Below are 20,402 nucleotides of genomic sequence, written 5' to 3'. Positions count from 1 at the left end.
AAAAAAAAAAAATTTAGGAGAGGAGAGCCACCCTTCTCTGGCTTTTTCTCTTCTCGTTGCCCCTACGCGCCAACGTTCTAAAATGTCTTAAGTTGCATAGCTGACAAGATTTTGCTCATTTTTTCCAAAACATTTCACTTCTGGGCAGTAGCCAACCATGGAAAGTTTTAAGCACACTTGTGAGAGGGATGGAGCTCGTCAGGGCTGCCTGGGCAGGACCGATGCCCTCAGAAGGGCGGACACGTTCTCCCCCCCCCCCATCACTAACCGGGGGGGGGGGGCGGCGAGCAGTAGGCGTGGACCCCCGGCTCGGCCCCGGGAGCTGGAGGCCGCTCATCCCGCCCGCGAGCGCACCTGCCCGGTGAGCGGCCGGATCCCGGAGCCGCGGTCCACGCCTAGCGTGGCCTCAGGCGGCCCGAGGAGAAGGGCGGGCGGGCGGGGGCAGCCTCGCCGGCGGGGCCGGGCTGCTTGCGGGGCCCCACACGTCAGTCGCCCTTCTCCCCGCCTTCCCGGACCCCGCGGGACTGCGCACGGGCGCCCACACTCAACTTGACAGCTCCGCTGGCCAATCGAGAGCGGGGTCGGCAGGCTGAGCCAATGGGGGAGCGCGCAGGGGGCGGGCCGGCGGCGTCCTCCCGCCCCCGGCGGGTGAGCGCGGAATGTCTCCGGCCCTCCCCTGCGCGTCCGCCTCAGTGCGGAGCTCGCGGCGGCCGGAGGAGCGGCGGCGACCGGGAGGCTCGGAGACAGCGGCGGCGGCGGCGGAGCAGGGGCCACACCCCGCCGCGGACCCTTTCTCTTCCCAGTCCTCTCTCCTCCGCGCGCCAGGCCGTTCCGGGAGGAGCGCGGCCGCCCACGCCAGGAGCATCCTCTTCGGACCCAGCGGGCGCCGGCGGCGATGATGCGGCTGCAAGGCTCGGCGATGCTGCGCGAGCTGCTCCGGCGGCCGCCCGCCACCGTCGGAGCCTCCCTGCGGCGCGCGCAGCCCCTCGGCACCCTGTGCCGGCGTCCCCGGAGCGGGAACCGGCCAGCCGCGGGCCTGGTGGCCGCCGCGCGGCTCCACCCGTGGTGGGGCGGGGGCGGCCGCGCCAAGGGCCCCGGCGCCGGCGGCCTGTCCAGCTCGCCCTCGGAGATCCTGCAGGAGCTGGGCAAGGGAGGCGCGGCGCCCCAGCAGCAGCAGCAGCAGCAGCAGCAACCCGGGGCGTCGCCTCCCGCAGCCGCGCCGCCGGCACCGGGCCCCAAGGACAGCCCCGGGGAGACGGACGCGTTCGGCAACAGCGAGGGCAAGGAGATGGTGGCCGCGGGCGACAAGTGAGTGGCGTGGGGGGGAGAGCCGAGGAGGGGTCGGTCGGGCCCGGGGCGGTGGGCGGCGGCCGGGCGGCGGGGCAGCCGGGGTTCGCGGAAGAGAAAGAAAGCGATGCCAGGCGGGCCGGCGACGGCTGCCTGCGCCATGTGATCAGGCCCCGCCCGCGCCCCTCCGCCCGCTCCCACTTCCCCTCCGCGTCCGCGCGGGTCGCCCCGGGACGACCGGCGAGCGCCCGGCGGGGCTGGCCTGCCGCTGCCCCCCTGCCCCCTGCCCTCGGCCGCGTGCTCAGCGCCCCGGCTCGCGGCCGCCACCCTGGCCCGCCTCCGGGCTCTGCGAGGGTGATGCCCACACCACCATCCATCTCTCGCCGGTGACATTGAGGAGTCGGGCGCTCTCCGCCCTCCCGGCTCACCTTTTTCCAGGCCCTTTTCCCCCCTGCCCGCCGCCTCTAAGCCTCTGCCACCATCCCACTGGATGCCAGATGTGGCCGAGAGCTCTTAAGCCTTCGGAGGTGGATCGTTTTGGCGTGCGTGGAGCCATCTGGGCCACCGGAAATAATGCTTCAGAAATGAGATTAGGCGGAGTAGGGACATGTGGCCTAGGGGATGAGGCACGCAGCACGGGCCACCTGTTCCTACGGGGACCAGCAATCGCTTGTCCGATGTCTACTGTGAGGTTGACAGATATTTTTTTTTTTTTAAGAGCGAAAATGAAGTATGCCATAAACACGCAGAAACCGGGGGATTAATTGTGATAGGATGTTGACTCATTGTGTGTATAGCGTGGGAATTTTAGCCAGAACAAAATTGAGATTTCTCAAATATGACACTTTCCTGAACGGTTTTGTTTAACATAAATAGATTTTAGCTTTCCCATCTAGGTAAACGTTGACTTTTAGGCTTTTCCTGTATCCTATTTTTTCTGGCTTGACCCTGACATGGGGTGTCTTGTTTTTGCTTTGTACTTTTTTTTCCAGATCTGTCCAGCAGCGTAAGTCAAACTGAAAGTGGGAATTTGCTAACCTCAAGCTTGGGCCTGCTTAATGTTTCCTGCAATTGATGTAGGGACCTTCCGAAAACATTCCTGGTTCTTTTTCCCGGAGTGGAAAAATGCTATTTCAAAGCCAGCCAAACAAACAAAAGCGCTTAATGATGGACAGAATTTGTGGTAGTCTGTGATAATGGCTTTGTGCCACAATCCAACTTGATGATCGTGGGCACATTATTAAAATGTGCTGGATTAGACGCCTTAAATCCCTTTCGGTGTTTTGTTTTTTTTAAACCTAGACTTTGGTTAAAGTTATACTTGTAATGTTTTAGAAAGTAAAATGTGTATTACATATGTTTAATCACAGACAGGGCTCACTTGGCCCAAATCTTACTTACCCAGGCTGGTGGCACAAAACACACGTTTACACTTGACAGAACTTCCAGCGCATTTAGTAGTCAATAGTCCAGGTTGCAGGATGGGAGGTGCCTTCTATTAAAAGTATTGTCTGGTTCTGTCATCTCTCCCCCCCCCCCCCCACCTAGTGGTCTAGCGCACCTTTTAAAAAGTCAGCTAGGAAAATAGACTCTCTCTCGTGTTCTGCTTCCCCAGAAGTTTCTGGTTCCATTGCCCTATTAATAATATTAATAAATCATCTCAGGGCAGTATCTTAGGAATGCTCTTCTGGCTAGTGTCCCATCCTGTTCCCCCTCTTCTTGCCCAGCAGAAGAGGCCAGTTTAGGGAGGGAATTCCCCAAGAAGATTTGCTCAGATTCCTGGAGAGTGTTAAGTACCAAGAAGATAACCTTGTTTGCTTTAGTTAAGGGACTAGACTAGTGTGTGCTTGTGTTTGCACCGCAATTCAGATAGGCACTAAACAGGCTCAGAACCAGTTCAGAAGGGATGATAGTCCTGAGAGCTTTCCACCGAGGTTCAGACCACAAACGGCATGAGTTCTTGTAAAGGGAAGATAGGAAAAAAGGTATTATAATTTGAACGAAGTTTCTGTTTGGTCAGGTTTTCCTCTCTCAAGCGCACCATTTTCTGTGTGAGAAGTGTTTCCCTCTGTAGGTCAGCTCCTATTTGACCTTTCCGAATGCCCAGCCCAGCCTCCAAGGCATAGGTCTTCCCCAGTCAGCAGTCCATCTGCTTTGCCAACGCTCTGGGGACTGCCAGATTTTATAGTGTTACCCAGAAACAGCCCTGTGCAGATCAAGAGTTGCTGCTTTCTACAAGGGCTCAGAACGGTGTTGGGCATGTGCTCACTCTACAGCTTTCTTCACGAAATTAGACTTTCTTTTACCCTGAAGCCCTGTTGTGGTTGTCCATCTTTGAATTTCAGACTCACGTGGCAATTTTTATTTTTAGTTCCCTGAGAAAGCTTGTCTTGAAAGAAACGTGTCTTACATGAAACTGTGTGATTTGAACAGTTTACATCTTTAAACTTTGCTGGGAAACCAGGCCACAGCAAATGTAATTCTCAACCACAGCACTCTCCTTCGTTCCTATTGCTTTTCTTTCCTTATATTTTATTAACCTTATCTTACAGGTGTTGGAAAAGCATCAAGTTGTCTTGTCTTTTTTCCAAAAACCAGTAAAACTCTTTGAACCCCTGTATTGTGACAGACCTTCGGTCTCTGATCAGGTTGTTAGATGACTGATTTTAATACTGAAAGGTAACCGCTTGCTCTGTGGAGGTCTCCATTTCGTCATCACTGTGCACCCCATCACTAAAAACCACACAGCGTGGCTGGCTTCGTTGTTCAGTCTCCTTTCCTGACCACTTTGGGGTTTCCTTCATCGCTGAGATCTTTATTCCTTCTCCACAGGACTTCCATTCCTTTAGCTCTGATGCTTACCTTTGTGCAGGTGATACCTTAGTTCTTAAGCCAGGCTCAGTCCTCATGTTTATATTTGACATGACTTGAATTTTAAAATTGGTATTGCCAAATTCATCATTTCCCCCCTAATAGTCTGCTTTGCACCCTGTGAAACTGAATGTAAAATCTTAATGTAGGGTATCACTTTCAGAAAACAATATGGGCCAGGTGGTGGCAGTGCAGGCCTTCAGTCCCAGCACTCAGGACGCAGAAGCAGGCGGATCTCTGTGGATTCAAGGCTAGCCTGGTATACAAGAGCTGGTTTTAAGACAGGCTACAAAGCAACCTTGTCTCAAAAAACCAAAACAAACAGAAAGAAAGAAAGAAAGAAAGAAAGAAAGAAAGAAAGAAAGAAAGAAAGGAAGAAAGGGAAAAGAAAAGAAAGCAAAAACAATATGGACTAGAATGAACATTATCAGTTACAAATGTGTTGTGGCAAAGAGCTTTTGTGTTGGTTAACTTGCTTGCTGGCTTAACAGACATTTTAAAAATAAATCAGATTTATATCCTATCTGTTAAGTGTGACACTCTTAATTTCAGCAAAGCCCAGAAATGTCTTTATTTTAGTGAATGATCATTGGGAAAGGCAGGTGCACGCACCCATGTGTGTATGTGTGTGTGCACGCGTGCTTGCACACATGCATTAAATTATCTTTGGTTTAACGTTTTATTTTATTAGGAGAAAGGATTAGGCAGATGAAATACTAGTATGTGAAAACGTTTCATTGAAATAGCCAGGGGACCGTTCCCCATTAGTGTGACAGCTGTTGAGTACACTTACCCCAAGTGGTAAGAAAGAGAGTCCTTGCATTGCTGGTGGTTAGGTATGGATTTGTTCATGATTTTGGAGAGCTGTTTGATGGTTGCTGAAAAACTATATGCCCCTTATTTAGTAATTATGTTTGCATGTCTCCAGGAAGTCTGGAATTTTACAAAAATATGCTTTTATTACACAAGAGTATTTGAATTTAAAAATAAAGTGCACCTGAAAGTGATTTCACCTAGCTTCAAATTGTATGGTATGGCATATTTTCATAGTTCTACTTTTAGTAGATGGAGTGTGAGGAGCGCAAGCATTACTGCATTGCCTTTTGTGAAAATTGAGTTTCAAAGTAAGATTTAATAATATGTACTTCAAAGAGTACTGAAAATGAAATTGAGACAGTATTTGGCAGATGTAGATAATATTTTGGTGTTGGGTAATAAGAACTTCTGAACGAGGCAGCAGATGCTTTCATCATCCTCCTGAATTGCATCTGCTTTGATTTCTAAAGGTTAACATTGACAGTTCAGAACTGGAGAGATGACTCAGCTGTTAGGAGTGCTTCCGGCTCTCCCAGAGGACCCGAGCTCAGGTCCCCAGCATCATGCCCAGCCCTGGAACTCCAGCTGCAGGAGATCCGGCACCCACTCCTGGGCTCTGCAGGCTTCTGCACATGCGTGCACACACACATCCACGTGGACAAACTCACACTTAAAGTAGTCGTCTTTTAAAAGTAACCTGCCAGTCCTTTAGAGTTAGGACAGAAGGTCTAATTGTTCCCCTTGTGCTTCTTAGCTATCTCTCTGTGAGATTTTCCTAGGAGTAAGCTTTAAATCGGACGCTTTCTCCTGTTGGTTTGTTTTTTTTCGGTGCAGGGGATTGAGCCCAGATTTTGCACATGTCATGCTTCTAAACCACCTTTCAGCCTTGTATGTAGTTTTAATGGGAAGAAAGTGCCATTAAATAAATGTGTCTTATTTTTGAAGCCTAATATTTACATTAAACCATGCATCTCATCATTGATAAACCTGTATATGGTCTGTAAGTAACCACATGATATTAATTTAAACAGACTTTACATAATTTGAGTAGATTCACAGAAATTTGAATCCTGAAATTTTAACTTCTTGCTTGCAGCTTTGTTATATTGAAAAGTTTGCCACCCACAAAATTTAGGGAGCTACCAAATGAAAATTTTTTTAATTATTATTTTTTAATGTATTTTGTCTACATGTATGTATGTACATCATACACGTGCCTGGGGCCCTCATAAGTCAGAAGAGGGCTCTGGATCCCTTGGAACTGGAGTTAAGGATTGCTTGCTGTAAGCCAGTCACCCTGTGGATGCTGGGAACTGAACCTGGGTCCTCTGCAAGAGCAGGTGTTTTTTTACCACTGAGCCATCTCTCTCTAGCTCCCAATTTCATCTTTTTTTTTTTTTTTGAAAAGGGGGGCAGTGATACCTAGCCCCCAAAGGGAAGAAGGGCATTGGTTTTCTCTGAGAAGTAAATGTCACCTTGAAGAGCAGGTTTGTAAAGATCCTTGGGTTTCTTCAGTTTTTAAGACATTTGAAGTTGGTTTAAAAAAAAAAAAAACTATTCTTGTAATATTTGAGGTTAAAAAAAAATACGATTCTCTAAATGGTTGAACAATATCAAATCCTGTATAAATCACAGGCATACTTTAGTTATTTGGATGTTTTTACCTAAGTTACCTACTAGCAAGAGGAACGCTTCAAAAACAGCTGTAGAACTCTGGCCGCTCTTCCAGAGGTCCTGAGTTCAATTCCCAGCATCCACATGGAGGTTCACAACCATCTGTAATGAGATCTGGTGCCCTCTTCTGGCTTGAAGGCTGACATGCAGGCAGAACACTGTACATAATAAATAAAATATCTTAAAACTAAAAAACAATAAAAAAAGGAACACTTTGAGCATATTTAATTAAAATGGGTGACTGTCGGTGTCCATCAGAGTTGCACACAGTTGCACATAGACGGTCACTCACTCCCACTTTTCTCCCTAGACCAGTCCATTGTAGAGCTAGCTGATTGGTTATGAAACCGTGCATAGGAACAGTGTCTGAAATGACAGCCTCCTGCCTACGCCTAAGCAGGGGTGAGGCGATTCCTTTTGGGCCTCCACTCTCCACTGTGTGGAGCTCGGTGTTTATTCTCCACCCGTTTCTGAAGAAACGTTTACCTGAAAGTATTACTTAAGCATAGAGCTTGTTTTGGTATAATGAATACCGATTGATAATTTCAGGATTTGGGGATGTATTTTCATCTACTCATTTCTGGTACAGTTTAAAAGATTCTAAACTTGTCTTGATAGTTTGACTGACAGGCACTTCCTTTGATTTTTTTTCTTTTTGGGTAGGGGTTATTAAAAGAGTACAGTTTTTTGGAGAATATTTTTTAACTTAGGAGGAACTCATAAATTATTCACATTTTTAGGAATCTAGGCTAACACAATAAACTGAAGTATAGAAAAATTTATTCCCTAATATTTTTAATATAATACCTTACATATCGGAGCAAGATACTTCACTTGTAGAAAGTTATGACCAGTCCTGTATTAAAATGCAGCTAGTTGTAATGGGTTCTCTTTTTTCGGCATCAATGGGATAGGTAAGTAACCTATTTAACCATTTCTTAAAGCTGTAAGGAAATGGAGTATTAAAGTTGTTAGAACACAATTTTCTATGATCTTAAGTTTTAAAGAAAGCTTAGGAAAAGTGTTAGACGGACGGAGCACAAATGACCATGTTTGTTGTGCTCTTGAGAATGGCTGTTGTTTCCCACCTCTTAATAGCTGCGTGTAAGCAGGATTTCCCTTGTGAGTGGAAACGTCTTAAAAAACGGAAGACCCTTATCAGTTAAACTTCCATAGCCTGCTGCTATTGCTCTCCTGATATCTCATTTCTGGTTGTATAAGTATAATAAGTATTGTACTGTGACAATTGCATAAAGTAATTAATGTTGGATTTGAGCAGCTCGTTTTTCTCACCCATTACTGCCAATGTAGACTAAAATCCTCAGACATCTGAAATTTTTTTCTGGTTTTTCGAGACAGTGTTTCTCTAAAACATCTGAATTCTAATCTAGTTTTGTTGTTAAGTCTCCTTGGAGACATTGAGTATTCTTCTGACGCGTTAAAACAATAATGTCTGAAATATTTTTTGTTGAGTAGGAAGCTTTGATAGAGTGATGCCTTAAGCTTAAGACAAGTTCCAATAAACTTTCTTGTTGAAAGCAGAATACTGTGGGGTCCCAGTTTCCTTGAGCTCTCTGGTTCTTAGAGTTTCAGGTCAGTAGTGGGTAGTGAACCAGCATTTCTGTTTTCCAGTGCTGGGAACGAGCTTCATCTCCAGGATGGAGAGACCACTGTCCTCGCTTGCCTGCCCTGCACGGAAGCGTATTTCAGTGTAGAGCATCTCTGATACGCTGATTGGCTTTGCTTCATTCAAAACTGGTTTTCTTAGGATAGATTAGTTTTATTCTCCTCATTTTAACAATTCTCCCTGACTCTCACCTTCTGTGCTCAATTTTTAAATTACAGTAAAATGAACTTAGTGTAAAGTTGAGCATTTTAGCCAGTTTTGGGTATACAGTTCAGCAACATGGTGTACCGTCCATAGTTTTATGTTAAGAATGTATTTGTAAAATAAGGATGTGTAAAATTATGATTTTATTAGAGTTTATGATGTTATTTTTTAGCAACTCATTAACAATTAGAATTGGGAAATTACTTCAAAGATCATTTAATTCTACCTCATTTTTTATTTCACAAAATTTCCCAGAAGATTAAATTACCTAACCAAGTTCATAGTCGCCCCCTCCCCACCAATTGCTTTTGACAGTTTTGTGAAACACTGTATTGAATTAATTGGTCTTTTGTAAGTTTAGGTTTGGGAGAGACCTTAAAAGTCCATCTCTCTAGCTGCTGCCCCCTCCCCCACTTCTGTAAAGGTTGTTTGTTGCCTCTATTTAAATACTTCATAGGAGTTCACGCCTGAAAAAGGCCACTCATATTTTCAGAGTCATTTCATTTCCCCTTACTTACAATTGAAGCCTGTTTTTATCTTCTTCCTATAATTTAGTTCTGAATAAGTCTACTGTAGTGGTACCAAAGGACTATTTGTTTAAAATAATTTCCTTGCTTTGTGAAAGAGTGTTCTAACAATTCTTAGTTTGGTTTCTGTTGCTGTGATATACACATTTATTAGTTCAGGTCTCTACTGTGATAAAATACCATTACCGATAGCAACTTGGGTGCAAAGGATTTATTTTGCTTATCCTTCCCTGTTGAGGTCCTCAGGGCAGTCAGGGCAGGAGCTGACCAGAGGCCGTGTGGGAGTGCTGCTGTGGATGACTGTCAGCAGTCCAGAAGAGGTACCAGAAGCTCGCCCACCACCAGTGTGCTGGCATTTTCCCAGTTGAGGTTTCTGACTCCCAGTGACTCTAGCTTTTGTCAAGTGGGTGTATGACTATCCAGCACAGACCATACCCGGACGTAAATTGGGCAGGAAATATAAAGGATTTATTTCATCTTACAGGTGAAGGCCAGAGCTTAGAGCACAAGCCACAGAGGAAGGACTGCTGGCTTCCGCAGGTGCCTCTTTGAGCAGGTGCAGGTCCTCCAGGGCAGTCAGGCCTCCTGCTTGAACTAGCCACTAAGAAAATACCTCACAGACATGAGCACAGGCCAGTCTAACCTGCTCATTAGTTGAGGGTCCCTCTTCCCCAGAGACTCTAGATTTGTGTCAGGTTGACAGCTGAAGCTATGACAAGGCTGGAAAAAATACTCATCTAGCATATAGTTTCTATGAATAGTGTTTAGCCTTTAGATTCTAGTAGTAAAATACATGGTTATGATGTATAACATAATAACAATACCAAAAAGACAATAATCCAGAGGAGAGAATTATAAAGCAAGAACACTCTTTGATGTGATTTCTGCTTTCTTGAAAGTTTGGGGGAGTGTTTGGTTCAAGTTGTAGTAATTCTGTGGGGGTTCGTTTGTTTTTTGTTTTGTTTTGGACAGAGCCTTGCTCTGTAGCCCTGACTGACCTTGAATTTAGTCTCCTGTTTTCTCTGGCCTCCCGAGTGCAGGGAAAGTTTTATGGTCATGTATCTTAGGCATGGCTTACATTTTTTCCTATGGATACAAATTAGTTTCTTCTCTTTTAAGCAAGTAAATATTTACTCACTTTGCTAGCTGTGGCAATAAAGGGCCGTTTTAATTTTTTTCACTATGTAACGTAAGTGAAAGAAGTGTATATTTAGTGTTATTTACATAGCTTTTAGGCAAAGTAAATACCATTTACTGATGTGATAAATATGGAGAAAGCTTATTCTGCAGTTTTTAAAGTAATAAACTGCCATTATCTAAAGTTTTATCTGAAAAGCCATTTTCCGTAAATAATTGGTATGTTATTATTCACTGATTTTGACAGCTGGTTCAATTTTTCTTTAAATATTGGGTCATCAGTATTTTTGAACTCTTATTTAAAGCTATTAGATCAGGGTAAAACCTAGAAAACTCGCTTATGCCTTAGGAGAGTAGGAATTAGGTAATAATTCAGAGTAGTGCAGTAGTAAATTCGAGCCCCACATTCAGAGAAACAGACTCGGGATTGCTTTCTGCTGTTGTGCGCCCTTGGGCAGGTCTGAGCCTCTCTGAGCAAAGAGATAGTGGTGCTCACTTTTGTCAGCAGGTACATTTGGTTAGTACTAGAGATCACACAGTACTTTTGTAAGACTTGTATTTCTGTCACCAGATCATTAATTAGAATGGACTAAATAAGAATTTTTTTTAAAACACAGCACAGTATGTAAGTGATTTTCAGTTATTGTTAAAATATTGGCTGGGTGGTGGTGGCGCACGCCTTTAATCCCAGCACTCGGGAGGCAGAGGCAGGTGGATCTCTGTGAGTTACAGGCCAGCCTGGTCTACAAGAGCTAGTTCCAGGACAGGCACCAAAAACTACAGAGAAACCCTGTCTCGAAAATCAAAAAAAAAAAAAAGGTGCTTTTTTTTAAAAAAGTTGTCTGAGGTCAAAATTGTGTCAGGGTATGCCCTTAGCATCTTATAAAGATTAATTTTTAAAACATACTAGTATTGATAAATTGATATACTTGTGGGGCCATTGAGGGTGATGGCTTGGGTATAAAAGCATTTGCCACGTAAGCCAAGGCCCTGGGTAGGATCACTGGAAACCACAAGAAGGGGAGAAACGGACGCCCGGAAGTTGTATCCGGACTTCCTTCATGCTCCAGGCCTACCTGCACTCACACGTGATACTAATACAGCATTTACAGACTCCGGGGTTGGTGCAGCAGTGCTTTGGAAACAAATCTACATGATACCAATGCCAATATTGATGTTTCTTTTAGGAGATAGTTTATATGCTTTATGTATAAATGTATATGCTTGTGAGTCAGCTGTTTTGTTGTTTTGGGGGGTGCTTTTTCAAGACAGGGTTTCTCTGTGTAACAACCCTGGCTCTCCTAGAGCTCACTCTGTAGACCAGGCTGGCCTTGAACTCACAAGAGCTCCTCCTGCCTTTGCTTCCCAAGTGCTAGGATTAAAGGTGCACGCCACCACTGCCCAACTATTTTATTGTCTTTAGAACAGGTGTGCGTGTGCGTGCGTGTGTGTCACACTGTATCACACTAAGAGTTGGGAAGTAATATTAGAAAACAACGAAATACTAGTAGACTTACTAAAATTCAGAACTGTTCATAATGTTTAAACTAGGAATCATTTAGACATGTAGAACAGATCTATTCAACAGCATAAACAGTTATAAACAGACATGATCTGTTAGGGTTTTTGTTGTGTTTTTTGTTTTATTTTTCTTTTTTCGAGACAGGGTTTCTCTGTAGCTTTGGAGTCTGTCCTGTCCTGGAACTCATTTTGTAGACTAGTCTGGCTTCCAGCTCACAGAAATCCGGCTGCCTATGCCTCTGAGTGCTGGGATTAAAGGCGTAAACCACCACTGCCCTGCTGTTCTTGTATGTATGTATGTATGTATGTATGTATGTATGTATGTATCTATCTATCTATCTATCTATCTATCTATCTATCTATCTATCTATCTATCTATCTATCTATCTATCTATCTATCTATCTATCTTAATGTGAGATACCACCCAGTGGTTAAGAGCACTTGGTGTTTTCCAGAGGACCCAAGTTTGGTTCCCAGTACACAAGTGAGGAATCTCACAACTGCTGTTAACTCCAGGTCTGTGATAACCGGTGCCCTCTTCTGGCCTCGGCAGGCGCTTGCACACGGACCTGCACGTGGAAGAAAACAACTACAGCTACTACCAATGAGTGCTCACGTTCTATCAGTCTGTCAGACTCAGCACAGCCCTGACTTTTACTGCCGTAGTATTTACAATTACCAGGAAGTGTAGATAGGTACCGAGAATGTTGTGCATATATGTGGGATTTTATTGAGCTGTAAAAGACAGTGAGATCATTTGCAGGGAGTGCGTGTAACTAGAAGTCATCACATTAAGTGGAATAAGCCAGACTTTAGGAGACATACTGTATGTTTTCTTACATAAGCAGAACCTAGATTTAAAATCACATATGTATATGATAATGAAAATGACCTGCAATTGAGAACTATTAATGAATGGTTTTTTTTCTTTTAACTTTTTTTCCAGTGTGATTTCAAATGATACTGATTTGATTTTGGGGAATCACTGTTTATTATGGCTATAGTACTTAGGATTGTATCATCTCCACTATAGTTTGGTACAGTGGTTATTTAATAATGAACTTGATTTTCATCCATTAGAATGTTCACACAAGGATTAATTTTGTATTCTTTTCCTTCTCCTTTAGTAAAATAAAGCAGGGTCTGTTACCTAGCTTGGAAGATTTGCTGTTCTATACGATTGCTGAAGGACAAGAAAAGATACCCGTCCACAAGTTTATCACAGTAAGTTTTTATCGTTTCCTCTCAGCCTTCACAGAAGTGATCCTAAGTCAGTTACATACTACTCCTGAAGCATAGTCTTCAATTTTATCTGACCTGTAGGTTCCGACAGGGTTTCTCTTGTTTTCAAATTATTACCATGTTCACTTCGAGGTAATCAGTGAAAGAAAAAGAAACAGAAACTTGCCCAGAAAGTGGATAATAGTGATATGAATACCACATACTTGATCAAGGCTTGCGTAGAAACCTTTATGTGCAGGAATAACACTTAGAGTTGGATAAGCATGTGCACATTGTCTGCGCTGTGTATTTACAAACTCTTATTTTTTTATAAAACAGGCACTCAAATCTACAGGATTGCGAACGTCTGATCCCAGGTTGAAAGAGTGTATGGATATGTTAAGATTAACTCTTCAGACAACGTCAGATGGTGTCATGCTAGACAAAGATCTTTTTAAAAAGTAAAAATTTCTGCCAAACCTTTAATGGTGATTTGCTATGCTGTATGCTGATTGTGCTTTTAAAACAGTTTTACGTTTTAAAGACCAGTGCTTTAGTATAACTGAGAAGTGGTTTGTAGATGCCATGTCTCTGAAAACAGTGATGGCGCACACGGAAGTTCTAATCTGCTTTAATGAAGCTTAGCTATCAATGCTGTTTTGTGCCTAGAGTGTTCTGCTCTGTCTACATTATTTGCTGACTTTTTCAATTTAGTCTGTAAGTTTGTTTTCATACGGTGATTTCGATGATGAGCAAGAGAGGATTTTACACAACTTTGTAAACCATATTTGCATCACCTGATTCTGATATTCTGATTCTTTCGAATGTATTCATGAGTGGGTTTGGAGCTATTGTCTTTTTTTTTTTTTTTTTTTTTTTTTTTTTTTNTTTTTTTTTTTTTTTTTTTTTTTTTTTTTTTTTTTTTTTTTGCAAAACAGTTGAACTGGACAGCTTTGAAAATTAAAACATTGATTTGGTTGTATGAGAAGACTTTGACATTGTTGTATTTGCAGATCTGTTTCTTAATCTTCTTTACTGTATTTGTATTAGCCTTAAGAGTTTTCTTTAATGATTTGTTTATTTCTATTTCCTGTGCATTGGTGTTTTGCCTGCATGTATGTCTGTAAAAGATCCCCTGGAACTAGAGCTGCAGACAATTGTCAGCTGCCCTTTGGGTGCTGGGATTGAACCTGGATCCTTTGGAAGAATCTCTCCAGTCCCTGTTTTAGCTTTAATAGAGAACATGTTTATAATTGATCCTAAACAATCAAATAATACTTTAATTTACTGATAGTTAATAGAAGGCAGTATAAAATTTTAAACAACTCTAAGACTTTTTTTTCCATAAGCTACAGGCTTAAGTTAAGATGGAGCCAAGGAATTTCTTTTATTTTTTTAAAGATTGATTCTTTTATTGTGTATATGGTGTTCTGTCTGCATGTGTGCTTGCACACCAGGAGAGGGCACCAGATCTCATTACAGTTGATTGTGAGCCACCACATGGTTGCTGGGAATTGAGCTCAGGACCTCTGTAAGAGCAGTCCATGTTCTTAACCTCTGAGCCATCTCTCCAGTCCTGGATCCAAGGAATTTCTACATTTATTTTAAAAGTGTGTGTGTGTGTGTGTGTGTGTGTGTGTGTGTGTGTGTTTGATTACCTTTCTTTTCTTTGGTGGGTTGAATGATTTGTTCTGGATCTCACTTAGTGGTATCCCAGAATCCTTGGGAGGGATAAGGTAAATATTTAAGTAAGGTTCTCTGAAGTTTCTGGCATACTTGTGACACTTCTGCCGATTCTGAATTCTCAGCAGAAGACGCTTGGTTCTCTTAGTGCAGCCAGGTTTAATGCGTAGCAGTCCAGCTCCCTTTGCAGTTGGTGTAAAGGGCGTGGATTCACCTCTAGATGCATTTGTGCCACTGGAGTAAGGATTTGTCTAAGGAACTATCTGTGCAAAGTCCTCTTTCTTGATGATGGTGCCTTTGGGAAGTGTTGTGGTTCATCTGTGAGCACAGTTAACTGATGGTGGGCTGGCTTGTGAGTAGCAGGTCTCGTGACCTCGCTCTGGGTCTGTAAGGGAAGGCACTAAATCGCACATTTAAACCTGCTTTAAAAGATGTTTTATGAGCATTGTTTCATTATGAAATTAAAAGCAGTTTAATTATTCTCTTAGGTATGAACCTTAAGAACCACAGTCATAAAATTCTGTTTGTAATTGAATTAATATATAATAATTTCCATAGCTTTCAAACACAAACTCAAGTTTTAAAAATCTATAATTTTCTTTATAGGCAGTCCCCAACCTGACATGGAAGCACAGTAGTCTGTGTAGTAGGTCTTAGTTGAGTGAGTTTTCTTTTCAGTTCTAGAATGAGGTGACTCAACCTCTGACTATGAGCATTTTCAGGTCACTTAGAAAAGTGGTTATGCTGGGCGGTGGTGTTACAATACTTGGGAGGCAGAGGCAGTATCTCTGTGAGTTCGAGGTTGGCCTGGTCTACAAAGCAAGTTCTTGGACAGGTTCCAAAGCTACAGAGAGAAAAACCAAAAAGAAAAAAAAGAAAGAAAAATTAAAAAAAAAAAAAAGTGGTCACTGCACAGAGGTCTCATCTCTGATCTCCAGTGTATGAGTCACCTACTTGGGGGTCTCAGAAATAGCCTCATCTCCGTTCTGCTGGGAAGGAGCTGTTCAAACACGGAGTTCCTTCTCCCGAGAGAAGAGTTTACAGAGGGAGATAGTTCAGATTTGAGTGCAAGTGTTGAAATTTTTCCCTAGAATATAATATCTACTAGCCTTTGCAGTAGAGAAACCAGTGTTGTGACTTTTGTAAAAATGAAAACCGAATTTTAGCATTTGAAAGTTGAAGGCTGTCTGTGCCTTTCTATATAATCAATGTCTTTATTTCAATATTCATTAAAGTTACAGGGAAGAAACTATGCTAACACGTTCTTTATTCACTCATTCATTTTTAGACCTCTTTGTATGTGTGATCATAGTTTTTGGACTTGTTTTTAGAGACAACAAATGGTGTGCATTTGTAATTATTTGGTTTTCTAAAAACTCATATTACTAATGAAAAGTTATGTGAGAAAAGATTTTGTAATACATTAATGTACATAGTATTTGTAAGACCTGATTGTCAAGAAAGTGATCGGACAAAGCACGAGAAGGATTTTTGCCTGCTGAAAGGCAGTTTTTCCTCAGTTTAAATAATTTCTGCTTTATAGTACACCAAGTCTCCACTGTTTGAGCATCCCTCACTGTGTGTAGTTAAGAGTATTCTGAAGGCTGAAACTGTCTATCATGGTAACTTACCACTCAGGGGTTAAGAGCACCAACTCTTCTTCCAGAGGACCCGGGTTCAATTCCTAGCACCCACATGGCAGCTTACAACTACCTGTAACTCCAGTTCCGGGATCTGACACCCATGCCCAAAACACCAGTGTACATTTAAAATATGTGTGTAAGTACGTGAGTGCGTGTGTGTGTGTGTGTGTGTGGTTTTAAGGCTGTTGCCATGTGGTTTTTGCTGATGTCTTATGCAACAAACTTAATTGTATAGTTTTGTTGACTAAATCCTCTTTAAGTGTGGTGATTAATTTTTATTTCCAGATTTATGTGTATAGGCGTTTCTATGCTCACATGCACATAGAGACCAGGAGAGGGCGTTGTATCTCTTGGAGTTGGTGTAGCAGACAGCTGTGAGCCATCACGTGGGTGCTAGGAATTGAACGAAGCTGGGAATGCAGTGCTGCCCCTAACCACTGAGCCAGCTCTCCAGCCCCTGATGAGTTTTAAGCATTTAAAATAATAGTGGGGGAAATAGTAATGGGTTAACCATTTAAATTTGTTTGGTATATTTTATTTGTTACTTCTTAAAAATGAAGTATATTTGGTTTAAAAATAAGAAGTGATTTATTTTTCACAAGTACCTTAAGCTTTTTCATTTGAGAAAGGTATCCTTGTTATATTTCCCTTACAGCATTATTTTTAGAAGTTGAATTTTAGAAGCTATTTGAGATATTTAAAAATTAAATATTTAACCAATGAGAATATTTATTGGTGTACTACTCAACCTCTTAATTTTATTTACTTATCCATGAAGCGGGGAAGCTCTTCAGAAAGTATTGATATTTTTAAGGTTAAACATGCTCATCATTAATAATGCCCATTATTTTTCTTTTTCATCCATGCATGCTAATTTAGCATTGTATCATTTATCTATGAGGAATCCAGTTACATTAATATCTTGTCTTAGCAACGGTCTGACTTAAACTTTTTTATTTTTGTCTTTCTGTTTGTTTGCCAATTATCTATCTATCTGTCTGTTGGTGTTTTTGATACAGGTTTCTCCTTGTAGCCCTGGTTGTACTGGAATTTACTGTTTAGTCCAGGCTGTCCTTGAACTCAAGAAATTGAGCTGGCTCTGCCTCCCAAGTGCTAGGATTAAATGTGCTATTACCACCTGGCAATTTTTTTAAATCGTATTATGGGCCTTGCCGTAGAGTATTAATTATAGTTTTGTTGTATCTTGACATTCATGAGTTTAACATGTACTGCTGCACCATCTTCAAGGTTACACTGACATGCTTTTTGGCTGAGTCACTTTCAGAAGAAAGCAGAATTTGGTTAAGATCACCAGAGTGCTTACTGTGTCTTTGAGATAATTTTTAACACTGAAACATTTTTTATTCTTTAATGTGTTACATTTACATCAAGCTTGCTTTTGGTTTTGCTAATATAAAATTTAATATACTACTTCATAAGAAGTTTAAAGTGTACATTATTTTTATAAACATCTTAACATTTTTCACTTAGGAAAATTGAAGAGTTTGATCATGATCTTACAAAGCTTTCAAAGTGTTATTCAGGGAATATATATGCAATTACTTGAAGTTTTTGTGAAATGCTACCCAGTAGTTATACAGAAGCTAAGAAAGATGTTAAAATTGAAAAATTTTCATAATCTTGTTTATGGTGTCTTAAAGATTAGTTTTTGTTAACCATATATATTAATCTCATTTTGAGTATTTATCAGTTCTAGTAGGATGTGAAATTTGTTCTAATGCTCAGACCTTAAAGAATGCACTGCTGTTTTAGTGCCTGGCACAATTTTAGGCACATCTAATTTATTTCTGATCTGTTCAGGTAAGCCGGACAGAAAAAATAACCTAGGGAGAGTATGTCTTAATTTTTAAGTCAATTCTGACTTGTTTGCCTTACCTCCTTTACCGATACCTGCTACTGTTCCCAGTTAGTGCTGCTAGCAGGTGTGATGACTGAAAGGCGCCCACTCTGTCTTTCTGTCACATTTCACAGGTGCGTTCAGAGCAACATTGTCTTGTTGACACAAGCCTTTAGAAGGAAGTTTGTCATTCCTGACTTTATGTCCTTCACCTCACACATTGATGAGTTGTACGAGAGCGCAAAAAAGCAGTCTGGAGGGAAGGTAAGGTTTGGATACACCTTTTCCTGATAGAAACATTTGGTGTAAAGGGAATAACCTGGGTATTTTGTTTACAAATTAAGAGAGCAAGTCAAGCCACTAGATTTGGTGCTTTTTAAACCATGTTAAGTACTTAACTCCTTTTTGTTATTCTGCCTAGAGTGAAACCAAGTTTTAAAAGAAATTTAATTTGGAAAATGACTGAAGTGGCTTTGCATTTTTTTAATTAATAAGGATGACTGACATTTCTGCAGATTTGATATCCATTAATATAAAGTAAAATATTTCTAGTTTTTAAAGATTATCCAGGGAAAATCAAGCACGGTGGTTCCCCTATAATCCCATCATATAGGAGTTGGAGAAAGAATCAGGAATTCAGAGGAAGCCTCACTGTGTAAGCAAGTGTGGGCCCACCCTGTCAGCCTGTGCTTCAGAAGAACCTGTAACACACCTGCCCCACAGATGAGTCCTCCCAACCAAGTTCTCCAAGTAGCAGCAGAGATTTTCGTACAATCTCAGTGTTACAAGGTTGAAAGCTGTTAGGTTTTTCCTTTTTTAAAAAAGTCTTTAGTTCTTTAGTCTGTGCGTGTATAGGAAGAACGATTGCATTGGGAATTAGAGAGCAGGGAGAAGCCACCCAGCGTCGTGCAGGTGCTGGGGTTTGTGGATTGGCGCTCCTAGTTTTCACAAGTATCATTAAAGGCCAGGTGGACGTTCCTGAGTGCTAAACAGCTAGTCGTTGGCGAGAGAAAACACTGCCCGGCTTGTGTCTCTTAATGTCTTTCCAATGTTTTGGATAGGTTGCTGATTATATTCCTCAGCTGGCCAAGTTCAGTCCTGATTTGTGGGGTGTATCTGTCTGTACAGTAGATGGGCAAAGGTAAGTTTATTTAAAAATCCATGGAGACCAACTTTAACCCTTAAATTTTGCATAACAATAGACATGAAGCAGAAAGAAACATGATTTTGAGACTGGTCTTGAACTTATGTAGCATAACCTATCACATTATCAGTCAATTTGCAAAGTAAAAGTCAGCTGCAAAATACAGTCTTTTATATGTATTGTATACATGGAAACTGTATTTGTGAAGCAGCCGATGATGAGGCTTCTTGCAGAATTATCAGAAAGTGTTATTATGAGGGAGAACTATAAAGAGAAATATTTGACTTTAAAATCTGGATGAAAACCTTTGGAAAAATGCTGAAGTGTGGGAATGTTTTTTCAAGAACTATTTTTTGGGGAGAGGGGGCTTAGGAGATGATGCTTGGTGAATAAAGTGTTTAGTGTGCAAGTGGGGAGACCAGAGGTGGTCTCTGGCACAGACTCTCGGGCAAATGTGACTCCCTGTAATCCCAGCAGTTGGGAAGGGCAGAGAGATCCTTGATGCAAACAGCTACAGAACTAGGGAATAGCGAGCGCCGTGTTCAGTGGGAGGCTGCTTTAGTAAAATGGAGAGGATGAAGGGCTTGGTGTCAGCCACACGTGTGCACACAGGTCTGCTGCTTCAGTGTGAAAATGCACACACACAAAACTCAGTGCAAAAAATATTTTGCTGGAAGTCAGACATTAAGTGTCATTGTCAAGTTCTAATTTTATGTCAGAGCAGTTATGCCGTAAGTCTCGGTGTTCTTCCCACTAAAAGAATTTAGCTTAGAAATATAATCTTTCCTTAAAATTACTTTTTAAAAATTGTTTTTATTTAGCTATGCAGTTTTGTTTGCTACCCTCCCTTCCTCATCTCTCCCTGTCTACCCTGTTCTGTGACCCCACACTCCCAGTTTACTTGGGAGATCTTGTCTTTTTCTCTTCCTGTGCAGTTCCCCATGTTTGTCTCTCTCAGGGTCCTCTTTGTTGTTCTCTGGTGTTGTGGATTGTAGGCTGATTTTTCTTTGCTTTATGTCTAAAAGCTACTTACGAGTCAGTACATATTTTTGTCTTTAAAATTACTTTTAAAAATGAAAATATAACAACATAAAAAGTGTATGTAACTGGGGCTGGTGAAGTGGCTCAGCAGTTAAGGCTTCCAGAGGTCCTGAGTTCAATTCCCAGCACCCACATGGTGTCTCTCAG

General features: G+C 41.9%; 1 protein-coding gene across 3 annotated transcripts in view; it reads left to right on the top strand.

Annotated features, from left to right (window-relative positions):
- The first annotated feature begins 763 nt into the window (after positions 1-763).
- Positions 764-20,402, top strand: part of Gls (glutaminase) — a 68,609-nt gene continuing 48,970 nt past the window's right edge. For 2 of the 3 annotated variants that reach the window (XM_050159380.1, XM_050159381.1), the window contains exons 1-5: positions 764-1,308; positions 12,793-12,889; positions 13,226-13,347; positions 18,205-18,334; positions 19,132-19,211. In XM_050159380.1, coding sequence (XP_050015337.1) covers positions 896-1,308; positions 12,793-12,889; positions 13,226-13,347; positions 18,205-18,334; positions 19,132-19,211 — 842 coding nt within the window. In that variant the 5' untranslated portion in view covers positions 764-895. Of the gene's footprint in view, positions 1,309-12,792; positions 12,890-13,225; positions 13,348-18,204; positions 18,335-19,131; positions 19,212-20,402 lie in introns of those variants that run through there. The other variant, XM_050159382.1, reaches the window with a different exon arrangement.

This window comes from Alexandromys fortis, unplaced genomic scaffold (genome assembly GCF_014885135.2).
Source record: "Alexandromys fortis isolate MF-2015 unplaced genomic scaffold, M_Fortis_MF-2015_v1.1 scaffold_65, whole genome shotgun sequence".
Classification (NCBI taxonomy): Eukaryota; Metazoa; Chordata; class Mammalia; order Rodentia; family Cricetidae; genus Alexandromys; species Alexandromys fortis.
Note: the sequence above shows the minus strand (reverse complement) of the source record. Positions and strands in the feature narration are given on the sequence as shown.